Consider the following 22656-nt stretch of genomic DNA (forward strand, 5'->3'; position numbering starts at 1 on the left):
TGTAAATGCAGTTTGTTTGTATGTTCATTTGTAGAAGTCTTCATACATCAGCTCTTGGCATTCTGAAGAGTGGGTAACACCTCACATGATTGGAATATTAAACAAATATTGTTAAATAACAAATGAATAAATAAGCCCAGTCCAGTGGATCCACAGCGGGACTACAATATCCTCTTGGGGGTCTGAGAGGCGTCTCCAGGCGCTGTCAGCCAGACCGACTCTAGCAGAAACACAACGTGGGGAACCGACAGTAGCAGAGACCAAAAGGCGCCTTTAGAATGACACACACACACACACACACACACACACACACACACACACACACACACACACACACACACACACACACACACACACACACACACACACACACACACACACACACACACACACACACACACACACACACACACACACACACACACACACACACACACACACACACAGTGTACATACACATACCATGTGAAGCCTGACACTGGAGCGTCCCAAACACACATAACACAGTAGGAACTTTATCTACACTGCTGGCCCCTTTCCTCCCCCCCGATCTGAAGTGCTCAGATTGCTCCTCTTCACCCCCAGTCCATCTTTAGACCCCCCCTCATCCAGATTTCTGACATCCCAGTTTGTTTGGGTCTTATCCCTCATCCTCCAAAAACTGAAACATTGACTTTAATTACATGTATTATGTCAACAGATTTCACATAACTGTATTAGGTTAGTTGAAAGCAATAATATGAAGTTGAACCCAATATATTTAATTCAAGCTGGATATTATTATTGCTTTAGCTAACCTAAAAGGGTGGCTGTGGCTAAGTGGATAGAGTGCTGGACTTCGAATCAGGGGGTAGCAAGTTCGAGTCCCATTGCAGTCAGCATGTCGCACCCCAAATTGCTCCCGTGGGGATTGTCCACAGTACTGAATGTAAGTTGCTAAGCGTCTAACAAGGGACATGTAATGTAATACAGTTTTTTGAAGCCTGTTAACATAAAACATTTAATTAAAGTCAATATGCAGTTGTGCACAGACCAGACCTAAGAAGCATTTTTGAGACTTTTTGATTTAATATGACTCGAATTGGCGAGGAGGGGGCAGAGGAACTATAAGCATGGGTAGTCTGTTTTGAAATGAGGCCCACCAAGTCATGTAAAAGTTTGATCTCAAAGGAAGCAGCACAACAATCCTCCATTTCTTCTTCCTCGTCCTCCCCCCCGATCTGCTTCCTCTCCTCCCCAGTTAAGGCCATGGGGGGCTTGACACTAGTGACTGACAGGCCTGCATCCATCCAGATACAAGATGGAAGGCTGGCCGCTGGAGGCCTGCGAGGACCTGAGCATGTCAGGGAGGGGGCTGGAGGGGGGAAGAGTGAAAGGAGGACGGGGGGAGCATTCTCTTCAGCCGACGACAGGAAGGGCCCTTTCATGTACGATGGTTCACGTTTGTTGGGTTCATTGACAAGGAGTAAGTATCTTGGTTAAGGTGATGGATTCTGTCAGGGTAAGGAAGTGAAGATTGGTTCATCAGATTTGGTTGTGTCTCTGTCCAGATATCCATGGCACAACCACGAGATGTCCTGGAGACAGAGACAGAGACACACAGATATTTAGAAAATGAAATGTTACTGTAGTTGAAGTTATAGAGTATATGGTTTATATTATATATATATATATATATATATATATATTATCTACAAGCAACCTATTAATACATATTACACAGCCTAGTTGAATACTCAATTCTGAGTGGTCAATTTGGACATTTTAGAGGTTGATAATACTCGATAACCCACCGCTGTTAAAGGGAATTGCAGAAGAAGACTGACAGGAAGTAAACACTAAAGGGAACAGCAGAAGAAGACAGACAGGAAGTAAACACTAAAGGGAACAGCAGAAGAAGACATACAGGAAGTAAACACTAAAGGGAACAGCAGAAGAAGACAGACAGGAAGTAAACACTAGCAGGAACAGTAGAAGAAGACATACAGGAAGTAAACACTAAAGGGAACAGCAGAGGAAGACAGACAGGAAGTAAACACTAAAGGGAACAGCAGAGGAAGACAGACAGGAAGTACACACTAAAGGGAGCAGCAGAGGAAGACAGACAGGAAGTAAACACTAAAGGGAACAGCAGAGGAAGACAGACAGGAAGTAAACACTACATGGAACAGCAGAGGAAGACAGACAGGAAGTAAACACTAAAGGGAACAGCAGAGGAAGACAGACAGGAAGTAAACACTAAAGGGAACAGCAGAGGAAGACAGACAGGAAGTAAACACTAAAGGGAGCAGCAGAGGAAGACAGACAGGAAGTAAACACTAAAGGGAACAGCATAGGAAGACAGACAGGAAGTAAACACTAAAGGGAACAGCAGAGGAAGACAGACAGGAAGTAAACACTAAAGGGAACAGCATAGGAAGACAGACAGGAAGTAAACACTAAAGGGAGCAGCAGAGGAAGACAGACAGGAAGTAAACACTAAAGGGAACAGCATAGGAAGACAGACAGGAAGTAAACACTAAAGGGAACAGCATAGGAAGACAGACAGGAAGTAAACACTAAAGGGAACAGCATAGGAAGACAGACAGGAAGTAAACACTAAAGGGAACAGTATAGGAAGACAGACAGGAAGTAACCACTAAAGGGAACAGCAGAATAAGACATACAGGAAGTAAACACTATAGGGAACACGGTATGGGATCTGGCAGTGTTTAAAGACTGCTTCATGGAAAATAAAGTCTTGGACAGTCACACAGAACAATTATTTTGTAATTTATTTAATGACACATATAAATGGAATACAATAAATCAGGAACTACGTTTTATGTCTGAAGCTTTTAGGTGTCATAAAAACAGCCATTGCTAACATCTATCAATGGAAGAAGACAGTAGCTATATGGGCCACACTGGAATTTGAATACAAAGCCAAAAGACAAATAGATAAGATAGATATATACTTTAATAATCCCAATTTAGGAAATTATTTTTGTTAGAGGAGTAATATGAATTGTGTGTGTGTGTGTGTGTGTGTGTGTGTGTGTGTGTGTGTGTGTGTGTGTGTGTGTGTGTGTGTTCGTGTGTGTCTCACCTTGAACAGTATTTATAATGGGCCTGCAGGTCAGTCAGAGGGATGTTCAGGGCAGGACCGATTGATCTCAAACCACGAGTCTATACAGCTGCACACAAACACAAACACCCACACACAGGCACATGTCAAACAACATGTGTTAATATGTGAAGATTATCCTGCTAAACAAAAAGTGAACAAATCCTTAACATGTGTTTTCCACAGATCTTATTTTCTGCAATATTTAAAAATTCCAATGGAGAAATTACATTTATTTTAGTGGACGGATTCCTTGTATTGCTAACCTCCGGCTCGGCCTACGAAAATACGTCATCACTGCACCATTCTACTGTCAAACCGTATGATATTAATAACCTCTATATCAAACTGGCCATCTTTTAGGAACGTCTTTATTGGAGTGGATTTAATTAGAATAAGTGCAAAATTATATATTGGGCAGCAATTCAAATTTGTGTGTGTGTGTGTGTGTGTGTGTGTGTGTGTCACCTTTTGTGGTAGATGCAGAGGCAAGGCAGTCTGGCTATGGTGTCCCCTTGCTGCAGTTCCTCTAGACAGATCACACACTCCCCGGCATCCCTGGCCAACACATCGTCTAAAGACACACACACACACACACACACACACACACACACACACACACACACACACACACACACACACACACACACACACACACACACACACACACACACACACACACACACACACACACACACACACACACACACACACACACACACACACACACACACACACACACACACACACACACACACACACACACACACACACACACACAGAGCAGAACATGTATCAGTATGCACCAAAGACAGTGATGTTAACAGAGCAGTAGGGTTGGTGCATTACACAGCAGTGATTACGTTCTGCTTGTACCAATGAGAATGCACATGGAGGAGATTCAGGATCAATGAGGTCCCTTGTATCTGTTTTCACTTTAGGAAAACAGCATCCATCATATGGGAATTCACTACTGGATATGTTTCTGTCGCCGCATCAGATTAGATTCAACTTCATTGTCATTGCACATGAAATGCAGTTAGCATCCAACCAGGAAGTCAAAGAGTTAATAATGAGGTCAAAGTATGTGCACATGTTAGGTTACAGTACAGGCGGATAATCTACAGATTTCATTGTCAACATGTATATATTGTAATTGTATTTTCTATTTTCAGATGTTTATGTGTTTTCACATTACAGTATGTGCAATGCCTTGTTTTAGAATGCTGTGATGAAAAGAAATCACAAATTGGGATCAATAAAGTCAATCTTATCTTATTGCCGTTTTACTTTAAACACGGTTCGCAACATGCAAGCCGACCGCACCAACTCTGCTATACAATATAGCAGAGAGGAACTTCCTCACATCAGAAACCTTGTGGACAATAGCCCACCGACAGACAATGGAGATTCGCCATGGCTACCAGGCTGTTGCTGTCCTACCTGAGAGACGCAGGAGGAAGACCAAGCGGGGGTCCCGCGCCGGGCTGCTGGTCTGAGAAAACGAGGAAACCGACCCCCTCTTCCGAGTATTCTACTGGCTAATGTTCAATCGATTGAAAATAAGCTAGATGAACTCAAAAGTCGGATTGCTTTTCAACGGAACATTAAGAACTGTAACGTGTTCATTCTCACTGAGACTTGGGTAAACCCCGCTATCCCGGACTCCGCCATTGTTCCTGACGGATTCACTATTTTCCGCCAGGAGTCTGGACAGTTAACTCGTAGAAAAATAAAGGAGGCGGTGTGTGTATCATGATTAACAAGAACTGGTGCACAGATGTGAGGGTTATTTCTTCGGAGTGTTCCCCTCATTTAGAGCACCTCATGCCGGGCTTTTCACCTGCCGAGAGAATTTACATCTGTTAACAGCAGTGTATATTCCGCCGCTCGGCGACAACAACACGGCACTCAATCAACTGTTTGGGATTATCGACAAGACAGAGACTTCACGGCCAGAGGCGGCGTTCATTGTGGCCGGGGATTTTAACACCGCTAACATGGAGAAGGTCCTGCCGAAGTACTACCAACACATCAGCTGCCCGACGCGCGGGGAAACATACTGGACCATGTTTATTCCCCTTTTCGACATGGATATAAGGCTCTCCCTCGCCCTCCCTTCGGCAAATCAGACCACATCTCACTGCTGCTGCTGCTGCCTGGCAGAGCAGAAACTTACGGGACAGACCGGTAACAAAGACACTACAACGATGGAGTTAGGAGTCAGCAAGCTCTGCAAGATTGCTTTGCATCTACGGAGTGGAGTGTGTTTGAGGACAACAACATCAACACACACACACGGATACGGTCATCTGCTACATTGGGAAATGCATCGATGACGTGGTACCGAAGGTTTCTGTACGAACATTCAAACAGGGCAGATGTGTGTAAATCCTTTAAAAGGGTTAACCCACACAAGGCTCCTGGACCTGATGGCACAACCCAGTCTCACGTTATTTCGTGTTATAGTCACAACATTTAATCTATTGATTCGTGTTCACCAACACGATTTCCCCATTTTTTCCTGTCACACAGAACGATTTTAATTGCAATGTATTTCTATTGGTAGTATGTTTCGAGCCTGCAGCACGTCTTTTTGTCCGTTCGGGTCTTGGAAGACCGGAAGCTGTGGGGTTCATAAAAACATGTTCTTACTCAATATCAAGCCACGATTATTGTTTTTATTTTATATCGTATAATTTCTGAATTTCTTTGCCGTCCGTGAGGAAAAGAAATGGGGCTCAGAGCCTCAGAATACTGAAATCTGTATTTCTTTAAATATTTGTTTCCTTCTAAATAACAGACTGTTATTTACGCACCAATAACACACAATTATCCTTGTTGTTATTTATTTGTTTAATTCCATAATCTCTGACTTTTTTGGCGTCCGTCAGGAACTGAATTTCAAAATAAAAATAACCGGAAACAGACGTAGGCCAATAAGGGACATTTCGAGCATCATTGCGATACACAGCCACTGAACTGATTACCCAAGATCCTCAGCTATGGGTTAAGCTCGCTGATTGGATGTTTTAGCTGCAATGCATGTAGGGATATGGTGTTAATGTCAGGGTTGAGAGAGGCAAGCAGGACCCAAATGCAGATTAACAGAAAATACCTTTATTTCAAGGTTTAAAGTCAGAACTCTTCCCAGAGAACACAGTCCAACAACAACAAGGAACTAACAAAGACTAACAGAAAACACAGAACCTAAATGCACACATGACTAATCATACAAAACTAGGGCCAACAGGGTGGGTGGAGGCGGTCTGGAGGACGGGTTTGGGCTGACAGCCCAGGGGCACAGCGGACCCGGAAGGGGTCTCGGGCAGACGGCCCGGGGGCAAAGCAGAGTTCAACAAGGGGGACTCGGGCGGACGGCCCGGGGGCAAGGCAGAGTCCAAGGTAGGGGACACCGGCGGACAGGCAGAATCCAAGGAAGAGTCAGGGGGCCGGGCCCGAGGGCGAAGACCGCGGCTCTCATAGGGCCGGGCTCGAGTGCGAAGACCAGACAGCTCCGGAGGCCGGGCAGGACCCGGTGTCGGCAGAACAGGAACCGGAGCCGGTGGGACAGGCTTCGGCAGGAACCCCCACGGAAGAGGACCAGGAGTTGGCAGGACCCCCGGCGAGACAGGTGACGGCGGGACATCCAACGGAACAAGACATGGGATTGGCAGGACCCCCGGCAGAAGAGTCATCAGCGGGACCCCCAACGGGACAGGACACAGGGTTGGCAGGACCCCTGGCAGGAGAGTAGTCGGCGGGACCTCCAACGGCACAGGACATAGGGTTGGTAGGACCTCCGGCAGGAGAGTAGTCGGCGGGACCCCCAACGGGACAGGACATAGAGTTGGCAGGACCCCCAGCAGAACCTCCAACGGCACAGGACACAGGGTTGGCAGGACCTCCAGCGGAACCTTCAACGGCACGGACATAGGATTGGCAGGACCCCCGGCAGAGGACTAGTCGGCGGGGCCTCCAACGGCACAGGACATAGGGTAGGGACTTGAGAGGAGACTCGAGAGGGGAACCAAGGGGGAACTAGAGAGGGGAACCGAGGAGGGACTAAAGGAGGGACTAGACAAGGGACTTGAGAAGGGGACTCGAGAGGGGACTGGAGAGGGGACTGGAGAGGGGACTAGAGAATTGACTAGAGAATTGACTAGAGATGGGACTAGAGAAGGGACTAGAGGAGGGACTCAGGAAGGGACCAGAGGAGGGGACTAGAGAAGTGACTAGAGGAGGGACTAGAGATGGAACTCGAGAGGTGACTTGAGAGTGGACTCGAGAGGTGACTTGAGTGGACTCGAGAGGGGACTCGAGAGGAGACTTGAGAGGGGACTCGAGAGGAGACTTGAGAGGGAACTCGAGGGGTGACTTGAGAGGGAACTCGAGGGGGGACCTGAAAGGAGACTCGAGCGGGGACTTGAGAGGAGAATCGAGCGGGGACTTGAGAGGAGACTCAAGAGGAGACTTGAGACGGTCGGTTCGCCAACAGAACACAGGGGGCTGGAGTCGGCCGGAATGCCGACAGAGCACGGGGAGCTGGCGTTGGCCGGTACGCCGACAGGACACGGGGAGCTGGCGTCGGCCGGAGACGAGGGACTGGAGTCGAAACCATGGCTGCTGGGGCCAGGACTGAGGCTGGAACCACGGCTGCTGGGGCCAGAACTGGGACTGGAACCATGGCTGCTGGGGCCAGAACAGGCGCTGGAACCATGGCTGCTGGGGCCTGTACTGGAGCCGGAACCATGGCTTCTGTGGCTAGGGCTGCTAGCCTGGATCTGCGACTCCTTCTCTTATGAGCCTTTTGGAGGCTCCGTGGACCTCCAAAAGCCAGACGAGTTCCAGAGAACGACTCTTGGACAGGAGCAGGAACTGGGGCAGAAGCAAGGGTTGACTCCAGACGGAACACACCGATGCGTGTGGTGTCATAATGGGAAATTGGAGGCAGGGAGCCAGCATGGCTGAGGCTAGCAGGCAGGGGATAACACACCGAGAGGAAATCCAAAATCCAGCCAGGTAAGAATTTCACTAAATCTGGCTTCTCCATAGCCATCTGGTGTGCCTCAGCCAGAGCAGCCTCTCACTGCTGAACTCCAGACGCTCCCCTCCACTTATCAGAACAGCCAGCCAAAGAAAAGGAAAAACTAAGTAATTCCAACTCAAAAGGATCTGCTGGGCCCATCCTTGGTTAGTTCCTTCTGTCAGGGTTGAGAGAGGCAAGCAGGACCCAAATGCAGATTAACAGAAAATACCTTTATTTCAAGGTTTAAATACAGAACTCTTCCCAGAGATCACAGTCCAACAACAACAACAACAACAACAACAACAAGGAACTAACAAAGACTAACAGAAAACACAGAACCTAAATGCACACATGACTAATCAAACAAACAAGAGACAGGTGAGGAGGGAGGAGAAAACACAGGGGCACCAGGTGAACACAATCGGGTAATCAGGGAGGGAAAACAGACAGAAACCAACAGGCAAAACAGGAGGTGAACACTTTTCAAAATAAAACAGGAAACCAAAGACAGAAAAAGACAAGACAAAACACAACACAGACAGATCGTGACAGTTAATGCCATATCAAATCCGAAAAACATTTCTGAGTTTAGGATGGCCGAAGACACTACACTACCCATAATCCCCAGCTATCGTTTAGAACTACTGTCCCCGTGATTAATCTTCAAGCTCTGGGATTGGATGTTGGAGTGGCAGTGCGCCAAGGTTACCCGATCAACGAATCAACGAAACCACGGCAGACTATCCAAACTGGAATCGAACATCCCCCCCAGAACTACACATGCTGGCTATTGTGTTTCGCAAAATGTTCTATGGGACGTCTCTACTGAACCTTTTCGTTTTTCCCACAATTAGAAGTTGCCAGTATTAAACACATTGGTGTTATCAAATGTAAAACATATAATTAATAAATGGGTGAAAATCGCTTGTGTCTATAATGCGCAGCATTAATATATACCCACATGACAGCTCATTGCTACTTTGTAATTCTACTCCACTACAATTCAGAGGTTAACCTGATATTTTTACTCCACTACATTTATTTGAGTTACTTTGCAGATTCTGATTAATGATGTGAAATATAAACAACCCTTAAATCAGACTTTAGTTACACCTGAGTAAAATTCAGGTAAGGTGATTTTCAAGTGCCAACAATCAGGAGAGATATTTGATAGTTGGTGCTTGAGAATCAAATCAAATCAAGTTTTATTTATATAGCACATTTATAAACGATTTTTGGTCGAGCCAAAGTGCTGTACATATAATAAAAATAGCCTACAGTAGAGACACTTTACAGCAAATACAACAGCACAGATTGTTCAGAATATCAGTATGAGAAAAATGACACCCTCTGTCCTTAGACCCTCACATCGTACAAGGAAAAACTTCCAGAGAAAACCTGCAGTTTAAGGGGGAAACAATGGGAGAAGACTAAACATTTATCTGCAATTGACATGAATGGAAACGAGTAATAAAGTATATTCATTACTCGTTATTCTCTACTAATAGTTCATTAAAGACTGTATATTATGGCTATTTTGCACATCCCTTTCAAGATTTCAAGATTTTCTAAGGTTTATTGACATATCATATACACAACTACGGTGTAGTTATGCAAAGAATGAAAAACTTGGGTCACAGGTTTTACAGCTAGCCACCTTGTCTCTGTCCTTCAAGCTTAAATTACTCTGTCTACTTCACCTTTACATTTTTGAATGACAAGACATCTATCAATATGTGTGTATACCTCCACCATTAAACTGTCTGCACATTTCTTTTACTATCTACAGTGGGGAAAAAAAGTATTTAGTCAGCCACCAATTGTGCAAATTCTCCCACTTAAAAAGATGAGAGAGGCCTGTAATTTTCATTCTAGGTACACTTAAACTATGAGACAGAATGGGGGAAAGAATCCAGGAAATCACTTTGTAGGATTTTTAATTAATTAATTGGTAAATTCCTCGGTAAAATAAGTATTCGGTCACCTACAAACAAACAAGATTTCTGGCTCTCACAGACCTGTAACTTCTTCTTTAACACTAGAACCGCCAACGGGTAAATTTTACCCGCAGCTGTTTTTTTATTGTATGTAACTTTTTTTCAATAAAATATTAACGTCTCCCAGTCCGTGACTTTTCCTGAAAGTGTGTTATGTAACACCCTGTGTTGTTAAAAATGGTCAATATGAAGTCAGATTGAAAAAATCGCCAAAAAAATGGATATTTATACCTATTTCCGCCAGCGGGTAATATTTACCTCATAGAAATGCAGCGCTCCTCGCGCTATTGATTTTGCGATCAAAATGATCAAAATACTACAGAGGGAAGATATTTTCATTTGGAGGGGAAGCTCGCGAGTGTGTGTGTGTGTATACGTGTGTGTGTTTGTGTATTTTTGCGTTTGTGTGTATTGTGTTTGTTTCCCAGAGAAAACCCTCACGAGAAACACCGGCTGTTGTTGTGCCTGCTGCTGCCTGCTGTCAAGTTACTCCGTTCTCCGCTTGTAATTATGCCGAAGCTTCAAAGTTATATTTATCATCTGAATTTGCCGAAACAAGTTTAATATTCTGAAAGCCAAGACTTTGTTTAATTTAAATCAGATGAAAACAAACTGTAACGGACCCTGCCGTGTTATCTATGATTACTTTACTCTTACGTTCATAATTTCAGCCGGAGGGAGGGGGGGTGGCGCTGCTGGAAGAGCAGATTGCGAGTGAGAGGTGCCTGTCTTCGTCCCTTTGCAAGCTTCAAAAATGTATTTATCGTGTGATTTTGGAAATAAAAGTTTCATATTCTGAAAGCCAAGACTTTGTTTGTTTAAAATCAAACAAAACACCCGAACCCTGAAAAAAATAGTTGTTTACGTAAATCCACGTTTACTCTGAAATGAGCCGTTGCGACTTCCGACTGATTTTGATAGAGCGGGTCACATAATATGAAAAGCTGAGAGTCCACAGATTATATTGGTATACATGTCATCCCTGTGCGATCAAAACTCACCGTTCTGTATGGTACATTGTACCTTGGAAATCAATAGCGGGTAAACTTTACCCGTTGGCGGATATAGGTATACAGCGACCTCTGGCGGTTCTAGTGTTAAGAGCCTCCTCTGTCCTCCACTCGTGAACTGTATTAATGGCACTTGTTTGAACTCGTTATCAGTATAAAAGACAACTGTCCACAACCTCAAACAGTCACACTCCAAACTCCACTATGGCCAAGACCAAAGAGCTGTCAAAGGACACCAGAAACAAAATGGTAGACCTGCACCAGGCTGGGAAGACTGAATCTGCAATAGGGAAGCAGCTTGGTGTGAAGAAATCAACTGTGGGAGCAATTATTAGAAAATGGAAGACATACAAGACCACTGATAATCTCCCTCGATCTGGGGCTCCACGCAAGATCTCACCCCGTGGGGTCAAAATGATCACAAGAACGGTGAGCAAAAATCCCAGAACCGCACGGGGGGACCTAGTCAATGACCTGCAGAGAGCTGGGACCAAAGTAACAAAGGCTACCATCAGTAACACACTACGCCGCCAGGGACTCAAATCCTGCAGTGCCAGACGTGTCCCCCTGCTTAAGCCAGTACATGTCCAGGCCCGTCTGAAGTTTGCTAGAGAGCATTTAGATGGTCCAGAAGAGGATTGGGAGAATGTCATATGGTCAGATGAAACCAAAATAGAACTTTTTGGTAAAAACTCAACTAGACGTGTTTGGAGGAGAAAGAACGCTGAGTTGCATCCAAAGAACACCATACATACTGTGAAACATGGGGGTGGAAACATCATGCTTTGGTGCTGTTTTTCTGCAAAGGGACCAGGACGACTGATCCGTGTAAAGGAAAGAATGAATGGGGCCATATATCGTGAGATTTTGAGTGACAACCTCCTTCCATCAGCAAGGGCATTGAAGATGAAACGTGGCTGGGTCTTTCAGCATGACAATGATCCCAAACACACCGCCCGGGCAACGAAGGAGTGGCTTCGTAAGAAGCATTTCAAGGTCCTGGAGTGGCCTAGCCAGTCTCCAGATCTCAACCCCATAGAAAATCTTTGGAGGGCGTATCGCAATGATGCTACGTCTGTTTCCGGTTATTTTTATTTTGAAATTCAGTTCCTGACTGACGCCAAAAAAGCCAGAGATTATGGAATTAAACAAATAAATAACAACAAGGATAATTGTATGTTATTGGTGAGTAAATAACAGTGTGTTATTTAGAAAAGAATAACAAATTAGAAGGAAATACAGATTTCAGTATCCTGAGGCTCTGAGCCCCATTTCTTTTCCTCACAAAAAATGTCCGACATTATACGATTTAAAATAAAAACAATAATCGTGGCTTGATATTGAGTAAGAACATGTTTTGATGAACCCCACAGCTTCCGGTCTGCAAAGACCCGAACGGACACAAATACGTGCTGCAGGCATGAAACATACTACCAATAGAAATACATCGCTTTTAAAATCGTTCTGTGTGACACGAAAAAAAAAGGGGAAAATTGTGTTGGTGAACACGAATCAATAGATTACATGTTGTGACTATAACACGAAATGCCGTGAGACTGTGTTGGATGGCATCCCTGGCCGTGTTCTCAGGGTGTGTGCAGTTCAGCTGGCAGAGGTGTTCACAGACATCTTCAACAGGTCTCTGCTAAAGTCTGTAGTCCCCACATGCTTCAAACACTCCACCATCGTTCCTGACGACAAAAAGACAAAAATCACCAGCCTCAACGACTACCGCCCAGTAGCACTCACCTCCATCATAATGAAGTGCTTTGAGCGGTTAGTCAAATCATTCATCACCTCCTCTCTCCCTGACTCTCTGGACCCCCTGCAGTTTGCCAAACAGGTCCACAGACGACGCCATAGCCCCCCCCCCCCGCTCCACACTGCCCTCTCACACCTGGACCAGAGGAACACATATGTGAGAATGCTGTTCATTGACTACAGTTCAGCCTTCAACACCATTGTGCCCTCCAAGCTGGTCATCAAGCTCAGAGACCTCAGGCTCAACAGCGCCCTCTGTGACTGGATCCTGAACTTCCTGACGGGCAGACCCCAGGCAGTGTGGGTGGGAAACATCACATCCTCCACCCTGATCCTCAACACTAGAGCCCCTCAAGGCTGCGTGCTCAGCCCTCTCCTCTACTTCCTGTTCACTCACGACTGCGTGGCCACACACAGCTCCAACACCATCGGGAAGTTTGCTGACGACACGACCGTCATCGGCCTGATCACCGGCGGTGACGAGACGGCGAACAGAGAGGAGGTCGAAAACCTGACATCTTGGTGCCAGGATAACAACCTCCATCTCAATGTCAGCAAAACCAAGCAGCTGATTGTGGATTACAGGAAGCAGCAGAGAGAGGGACACGCCCCCATTGCCATCAATGGGACTACGGTGGAGAGAGTCAACAGCTTCAGGTTCCTTGGTGTCCACATCAGTGAGGACCTGACATGGACTCTTCACACCACCACCATCACCAGAAAAGCTCGACAGCGGCTCTTCTTCCTCCGCAGGCTGAGGAGGTTCAACATGGACTCCAGGATACTCTGCAACTTCTACAGGTGCACCATAGAGAGGATCCTGACCTTCTACAGGTGCTCCATAGAGAGGATCCTGACCTTCTACAGGTGCTCCATCGAGAGGATCCTGACCTTCTACAGGTGCTCCAGAGAGAGGATCCTGACCTTCTACAGGTGCACCATAGAGAGGATCCTGACCTTCAGGTGCTCCATAGAGAGGATCCTGACCTTCTACAGGTGCTCCATAGAGAGCATCCTTCTACAGGTGCACCATAGAGAGGATCCTGACCTTCTACAGGTGCTCCATAGAGAGCATCCTGACCTTCTACAGGTGCTCCATAGAGAGCATCCTGACCTTCTACAGGTGCTCCATAGAGAGGATCCTGACCTTCTTCAGGTGCTCCATAGAGAGGATCCTGACCTTCAGGTGCTCCATAGAGAGGATCCTGACCTTCTACAGGTGCTCCATAGAGAGGATCCTGACCTTCTACAGGTGCTCCATAGAGAGGATCCTGACCTTCTACAGGTGCTCCATAGAGAGGGTCCTGACCTTCTACAGGTGCTCCATAGAGAGCATCCTGACCTTCTACAGGTGCTCCATAGAGAGGATCCTGACCTTCTACAGGTGCTCCATAGAGAGGATCCTGACCTTCTACAGGTGCTCCATAGAGAGGATCCTGACCTTCTACAGGTGCTCCATAGAGAGCATCCTGACCTTCTACAGGTGCACCATAGAGAGGATCCTGACCTTCAGGTGCTCCATAGAGAGGATCCTGACCTTCTACAGGTGCTCCATAGAGAGGATCCTGACCTTCTACAGGTGCTCCATAGAGAGCATCCTTCTACAGGTGCTCCATGGAGAGGATCCTGACCTTCTACAGGTGCTCCATAGAGAGGATCCTGACCTTCTACAGGTGCTCCAGAGAGAGGATCCTGACCTTCTACAGGTGCACCATAGAGAGGATCCTGACCTTCAGGTGCTCCATAGAGAGGATCCTGACCTTCTACAGGTGCTCCATAGAGAGCATCCTTCTACAGGTGCACCATAGAGAGGATCCTGACCTTCTACAGGTGCTCCATAGAGAGGATCCTGACCTTCTACAGGTGCTCCATAGAGAGGATCCTGACCTTCTACAGGTGCTCCATAGAGAGGGTCCTGACCTTCTACAGGTGCTCCATAGAGAGCATCCTGACCTTCTACAGGTGCTCCATAGAGAGGATCCTGACCTTCTACAGGTGCTCCATAGAGAGGATCCTGACCTTCTACAGGTGCTCCATAGAGAGGATCCTGACCTTCTACAGGTGCTCCATAGAGAGCATCCTGACCTTCTACAGGTGCACCATAGAGAGGATCCTGACCTTCAGGTGCTCCATAGAGAGGATCCTGACCTTCTACAGGTGCTCCATAGAGAGGATCCTGACCTTCTACAGGTGCTCCATAGAGAGCATCCTTCTACAGGTGCTCCATAGAGAGGATCCTGACCTTCTACAGGTGCTCCATAGAGAGGATCCTGACCTTCTACAGGTGCTCCATAGAGAGCATCCTGACCTTCTACAGGTGCACCATAGAGAGGATCCTGACCTTCAGGTGCTCCATAGAGAGGATCCTGACCTTCTACAGGTGCTCCATAGAGAGGATCCTGACCTTCTACAGGTGCTCCATAGAGAGGATCCTGACCTTCTACAGGTGCTCCATAGAGAGCATCCTGACCTTCTACAGGTGCACCATAGAGAGGATCCTGACCTTCAGGTGCTCCATAGAGAGGATCCTGACCTTCTACAGGTGCTCCATAGAGAGGATCCTGACCTTCTACAGGTGCTCCATAGAGAGCATCCTTCTACAGGTGCTCCATAGAGAGGATCCTGACCTTCTACAGGTGCTCCATAGAGAGGATCCTGACCTTCTACAGGTGCTCCATAGAGAGCATCCTGACCTTCTACAGGTGCACCATAGAGAGGATCCTGACCTTCAGGTGCTCCATAGAGAGGATCCTGACCTTCTACAGGTGCTCCATAGAGAGGATCCTGACCTTCTACAGGTGCTCCATAGAGAGCATCCTTCTACAGGTGCTCCATAGAGAGGATCCTGACCTTCTACAGGTGCTCCATAGAGAGGATCCTGACCTTCTACAGGTGCTCCATAGAGAGGGTCCTGACCTTCTACAGGTGCTCCATAGAGAGGATCCTGACCTTCTACAGGTGCTCCATAGAGAGCATCCTGACCTTCTACAGGTGCTCCATAGAGAGGATCCTGACCTTCTACAGGTGCTCCATAGAGAGCATCCTGACCTTCTACAGGTGCACCATAGAGAGGATCCTGACCTTCAGGTGCTCCATAGAGAGGATCCTGACCTTCTACAGGTGCTCCATAGAGAGGATCCTGACCTTCTACAGGTGCTCCAGAGAGAGGATCCTGACCTTCTACAGGTGCTCCATAGAGAGCATCCTGACCTTCTACAGGTGCTCCATAGAGAGGATCCTGACCTTCTACAGGTGCTCCATAGAGAGGATCCTGACCTTCTACAAGTGCTCCATAGAGAGGATCCTGACTGGCTGCATCACGGCCTGGTACAGCAGCTGCACCGCCCTTAATCGTAAGGCTTTACAGAGGGTGGTGGAAACTGCACAGAACATCACCAGGACGGAGCTGCCATCCATGGAGGACCTCTACTCCCAGCGGCTCAGGAAGAAATCCCTCAGGATTATAAAAGACCCCCATCCCCCCAGCCACACACTGTTCAGTCTGCTGCCGTCTGGCAGGCGGTACCTCAGCGCAGCATCCGGACTAAAACCACCAGATTCAGAAACAGCTTCATACCACAGACTGTTAAACACCTGAACTGCTGAAACAACATCCTTAACATTCATCTCGCTGCTACTTAAAAATGATTTATCTATTTACCTATCATATTTCAATGACTTGCATATAGACTCTTATTGCATTATTTGACTATTTGACTTTTTTAAACTATTTTTCTTTTTGTATTTACTATTTACTTGCACTATATTTTTCTGTTTATCTGTGTTTTGTGTTGTACTGTTGGAGAAGCCTGTGACACAAGATTCTCATCAACATAACTACACTGTAGCTATGTTCGTTTGACAAAGAACCTTGCACTTTGACAGTCTCATGCGCAGCATCGAGGCGTTTTCTATGGTAGGCAGTAATATGCAATATCGCTAAATTAGATATTGGAATTTCCTTTTCACGCTAACAAGTGATAGTTAATATTTTTAAAATACTCTTGCACAAGATGCTCCTTCCAAAGCTCCTTTTTGTACTGAAAGTCAGGAGACAATTATGAGTGACTTTAAAGTATGTGTTACAATGATATAGTACGAATATAAAATCCAAAGTGATATGTGCTACATTTCAGGAATATCTAATCATTTATATCATGATTTCCTCTGACAACGTTCACATTATTGTTCCCCAGTTTAGTTTCACAATTAAGTACGCAAGTATTGAACACATTTTAAAGATAAGGGAGATCAATGGATACTCAGTCAGGATCCATCCTCTGGGGACATTGAATGACCGTCCATCCAATCGTTTAAACAAAATGTTAACACAGAAAAAGACGTGACGAGACCTGCCAACACTGTCAGGCCTGCAGCTTTGGCTAAAATTGCTACGTCAACTATAACATCATTATATGTGAGGAGTTGTTTGTAAAGTGCTTCCTAACTGAAATATATTACAGTATGACGCCTCACGAAAAATAATTTGAGAATGTGGGTACAGCACCTGCATAAATGAACACACCTTTACTTGATGAACATATATATATATTTGCTGTCAAAATTATCGCGTTAACGGCGGTAATTAATTTTTTGAATTAATTGCGTTAAAATATTTAACGCATTTAACGCATGTGCAGAATGGCCCGCCCCATACGTGTCACCAGCGGCAGCACCAGGGTATGGCCGGGGTAGGCTACACCCATACCAATAAATGGCTTAGCCCCACCATGAAAAATGATGTTAAAGTAAGCAAAATAAAGTCTGCCAACTCGCGCGGAGTAAATTGCACAGACAGCAGTTAGTAAGATTGATTTCAGTAGCCACGGTTTTGAAAACTTTTGTCACGTAGTGATCGTCTTCTCAATAGAACATCTTTGATAACGGCGTGGTGTTGTTGCAGGAAGTCCCGACGGAGAATACTCTTGCTGTAGTACAGGGCAGAGCCATATAATAGTAATAATATGGCTCTGGTACAGGGGTGCACATAACTGGTACGCAGGGTATGTGCGTAATCTGAAATGCGTACCGTCACTTGTGTCACAAAGCGCATTTGCGTACCGACGTACTTGTGAAGCTTTTCCAGAAGGCGGTTAGATCACCGGACGACAGAGTCGGTCTCCGTGTGCACAGACAGGGCTGCTGTTAACGTCGGTCTGTACAACAGAACTGTGCCAAAACTACGCCAACCGGCTGCGGAGGGAGACTCTCTCCTCTTCCCCCCCCCCCCCCCCCCCCCCCCTTCACTGGAGAACTGCGCTAAAACAGCTGATCACAACGTTCACACTCTGTGGTCACGAAGTACTCCACTAGCCCCCCCCCCCCCCCTCTGTCGACTTTCCTGAAGTACTCCCCCGTTGATAGAAATCAACACGTAATGAATTAAGACCCCACGGTTTGATGATTGATAGGTGTGTGGGTTGTCTTTCATTTTGACACGCAGACAAATGTTATAATAAACATAGATTCTGTATGTTAAATGGATATATCCGCCTTCTTTCATTTATCTTTCCATTCCCAACAATATACATAAATAAATGGCATATTTTGGACATAGTTCGAATGGTGATTAATCATGATTAATACATTTTTAAGCTGTGATTAATCTGATTAAAAATTGTAATCGTTTGACAGCCCTAATATATATATATATATGTGTGTAATAGCCTATCTCGGAGTCAGTGTGTAAAAAGTACGAGTTTCTTCCAAATTGTAGTGAAGTAAGTATGAAGTAGCATCAAATGGAAATACTCAAGTAAAGCACACAATACTTGAGTTAATATACTCAGTTACTTTCCACCACTGCTTAAAAGAAACCCAGTTGTAAATGAGATAGATAGAGAGATAGATAGAGAGATAGATAGATAGAGAGAGAGATAGATGCTGAAAAACTGAAACAATGACTTTAATTAAATGTATTATGTCCACAGATTTCACATAACTGTATCAGGTTAGTTGAAAGCAATAATATTACGTTGAACCTAATACTGTTTATTTAAACTTGATATTAATACTTTAAACTTTAATACTAATTAAAAGTATTAATATTAAGTTTAAATAAACAGTATTAAGTTCAACGTAATATTATTGCTTTCAACTAACCTGATACAGTTATGTGAAATCTGTTGACATAATACCATCCATCCATCCACTCCCGCTTCTCCGTGGTCGGGTCGCGGGGGTAGCAGTTCCAGCAGAGAGCCCAAAACTTTCTTTTCCCTGGCGACATCAACCAGCTCTGACTGGGGGGTCCCAAGGCGCTCCCAGGCCAGCGAAGAGATATAATCCCTCCACCTGGTCCTAGGTCTACCCCTTGGTCTCTTCCCAGCTGGACGTGCCTGGAACACCTCCCTAGGGAGGCGCCCAGGTGGCATCCTAACTAGGTGCCCGAACCACCTCAACTGGCTCCTTTCGACGCAAAGGAGGAGCGGCTCAACTCCGAGTCCCTCCCGGATGACTGAACTTCTCACCTTATCCCTAAGGGAGACGCCAGCCACCCTGCGGAGAAAACCCATCTCGGCCGCTTGTATCCGCGATCTCGTTCTTTCGGTCATGACCCATCCTTCATGACCATAGGTGAGGGTAGGAAGGGAAATGGCCCGGAAGACAGAGAGCTTTGCCTTCTGGCTCAGCTCCCTTTTCGTCACAACGGTGCGGTAAACATAATACATTTAATTAAAGTCAATGGTTCAGTTTTGTCAGTGCTTGTAGATAGATAGATATATAGATGGATAGATATCAGACGGATAAGAAGGTGGGGGGGTAGGCTGTGAGATAGAATAGGAGACAGAAAACATATGCTCTGACTGCAAATCAGCTTAGTTCCTCCACAAACTCCCATAACCTCCCTCTCCTCCCCCCCTCTATTTATCTCTCACCTCCTCTGACCCCGTCCTGTATTCTATTGTTCACAGTGGCACATCCCTCCGCCCTCCATCCCCCCCCCCCCCCAGTAAACAGCCAGCATCGGAGTGCTGAGGATTAAATCGCAGGGATATACTGTCTGGTAACAATGCCCCACTCCTCCTCTTCCCCCATATTTCCTCAGGAAATACATCCAAACACTCTGAGATTAATCAACTCCCCCAAAAGTCTGCCTTTTCTGCAGAGTGTATTAAATCTAAAGTCCACATCTGACCCGAGGTCTGGTAATCAAGTAAAAAGGGTTGTACAATCTTGTTTCCTTCACCTGTGAAATGTTTGAAAAAATAAGGTAATCTATGGATAGAGCTCTAACTCATCCCAGCCTCAGCCACAACTCTACATGGACTGCAGTGAGTAGAAAAGTGGATCAGATTGGAGCACATATCCACTGAAACCAAGTCAATCTGAAACGATTATAAGGTGTTATTGTTGATTTGTAAAGCCTTTCTCGTCTTTGTAGCTACACTCAAGAGATGGGGACTCGAGTCTGCGACTCGGACTCGAGTCGCACTTAAGTCGCACACACAGAGACTTCAGACTTGACTTGGACTCGTGTGTTGGGACTCGTGAACAATCATTGTGTTTTCTATTTTTGGCGTATTAAAGGCGGGGTAGGTACATTTGAGAGAAACCGGCTCGAGATCACTAGAATTTGAAAATACACAACCGGAGATAATCTGCTAGAGGCTGCTACTTCCTTATAGAGCCCGCCTCCTCCAACACACACGAACGCGCACATGACCAATGAGGGCACGAGATAAGTTTGTGACACAAGTTTTGAAGTTGATTACTCAAAATATTAAGTTGTTCCGACTAGTTTTACCACATGATTTAAAAGTAATTTTAAGTTGTATGTACTTAATTACCCTCATTGTGAACACACGTTTTTTAAGTTGACAACCATTTATAAATTAAGTTGCTCCAAAATATTGTTTTCAATAGTTTATTTTCTTAGCTTATTCATGTTTTTGCCTTTAAAGAAATACATTAATTAATTCCACAACAAGAATATTAGGCAATTCACTTTTATTTTGAACTGCAGTTGTTTATTTCAACACGTGATGTTTCAATCAGGAGAATTCCTTTAGTTTGAACATGTATTGACGCCATATGATAAGGTGCATGAACACCTGAAGTCACAGCTGACTGCAGGAGAGAGGAGAACCATGTTATAGTTTGGCTGCAGCTCGCTGATTGGCTGCTGGAGAATGAGGTGAAATGTAATAGGTTAAAGAGACCGCCTGTGAGGAGCTGGTTATATGCAGCTGGGGAGTGAATGTATATACACCCCGTCTTCCTGAAAGAACTTGCGCTGAGCTTCATTTCAATCTTGAGAAAAAAGATAAATAACACAAATGTAAATTGCCCCACAAATAATAAATAAACACAATAGCCATATTACCATGGGACACGGGGACACAGCTAATACATGCTGCCATCACAACGAAGTTAGAGGCCTTTGCAGATTTAAAACCAGTGCCAAATGTGTAACATCTGTAAAGTTGTTGTAAAACTACAGAAACAAACTCCCAATGGCCACCAGTCTGCAGATCACACATCCATTTGACAAAAGATGTAACAAAGATGTTTGCACTGCCGACAGTCGTTGTTTCAAACTGTAGAACACATTTAACGCAGAATGCTCATTCATTTGTTTCCCTCCACCACGATGGCTGCATCGTATGGTCAGATCCTGGGTGGACCGGTCTCTGATGAAGGCGATATTCAAGTCCTTTTGAAGGCAAGGCAAGGCAAGTTTATTTATATAGCACTTTTCAACACAATGCAATTCAAAGTGCTTTACAAAAAATGAAAGACATTAAGCAAATGGCATTTAAAATCAGTCATTAAAAAGAAATGCTAATAAAATAAACATTAAAAGAAACAATACACATTTTGAAGCACATTAAATAATAGGTTAGCGCATAAGAGATCATGAATTAGGTAATTGCATACTTTTTAAACTCTTAGCTAATTCAGAGCCATTATTACCAGCTGCTAAAGCAACGCTGGTATTGTTTTCACCTATTGAGTCTGCATGTGTGTGTCGTCATGGCAATGTGGTCCTGAAGACACACAGAGGTGCTTTTGAGTACTTTGCCTAGTGTTTCAATGCATGTGGACAGATTTTGTCAATCCCAACCGTGCACGTGTTAGTGTACCTTCTCATCTGTTTAGCAGGTTCCATACGACATGTGAACTGGTTGAGAGAAGAGCAGAAGCCACTTCTCAAATGTTACACAATCCTTTTCCCGTGCCATTGCTGTCAACACCTATCCATGCTGAACGTTGCTAAGATATTATTGATTGGGGTGTGGCCAAAAGTGCAATATGCTTCAGAATGTAACCGACAGAGAGCAGTGCTTTTGTCCTGTGTCACTGTGCCCGTGGATTTGATTTGATTTCAAGATTTTTAATTACGTCGCTAAACTCCTTGAAAATGTCCTCTTCTTTTTCTCCAAGGTACACGACTAGGCAGCCAACCCAGTCTCATGGCATTTCGTGTTCACCAACACGATTTTTAATCTATTGATTCGTGTTCACCATCACGATTTGCCCCTTTTTTTCGTGTTGCACAGCACGATTTTAAAAGCAATGTATTTCTACTGGTAATGTGTTTCGTGCCTGCAGCACGTCTTTTTCTCCGGTCGGGTCGAGGAAGACCGGAAGCTGTGTGGTTCATAAAAACATGTTCTTACTCAATATCAAGCCACAGTTATTGCTTTTATTTGAAATCGTATAATTTCGGACTTTTGTTGCCATCTGTGAGGAAAATAAATGGGGCTCAGAGCCTCAGGATACTGAAATCTGTATTTTTAAATATTTTTT

General features: G+C 45.1%; 1 protein-coding gene across 1 annotated transcript in view; it reads right to left on the reverse strand.

Annotated features, from left to right (window-relative positions):
* Positions 1–398: 398 nt before the first annotated feature.
* The window catches only part of znrf1 (zinc and ring finger 1), a 144932-nt gene continuing 122674 nt past the window's right edge, over positions 399–22656 (reverse strand). The window contains exons 3-5 of the mRNA XM_034084472.2: positions 3575–3680; positions 3089–3176; positions 399–1577 (exon numbers count right to left, since the gene is read on the reverse strand). Coding sequence (XP_033940363.1) covers positions 3119–3176; positions 3575–3680 — 164 coding nt within the window. The 3' untranslated portion in view covers positions 399–1577; positions 3089–3118. The remainder of the gene's footprint in view (positions 1578–3088; positions 3177–3574; positions 3681–22656) is intronic.

Source organism: Pseudochaenichthys georgianus, chromosome 6 (genome assembly GCF_902827115.2).
Source record: "Pseudochaenichthys georgianus chromosome 6, fPseGeo1.2, whole genome shotgun sequence".
NCBI classification, from domain to species: domain Eukaryota; kingdom Metazoa; phylum Chordata; class Actinopteri; order Perciformes; family Channichthyidae; genus Pseudochaenichthys; species Pseudochaenichthys georgianus.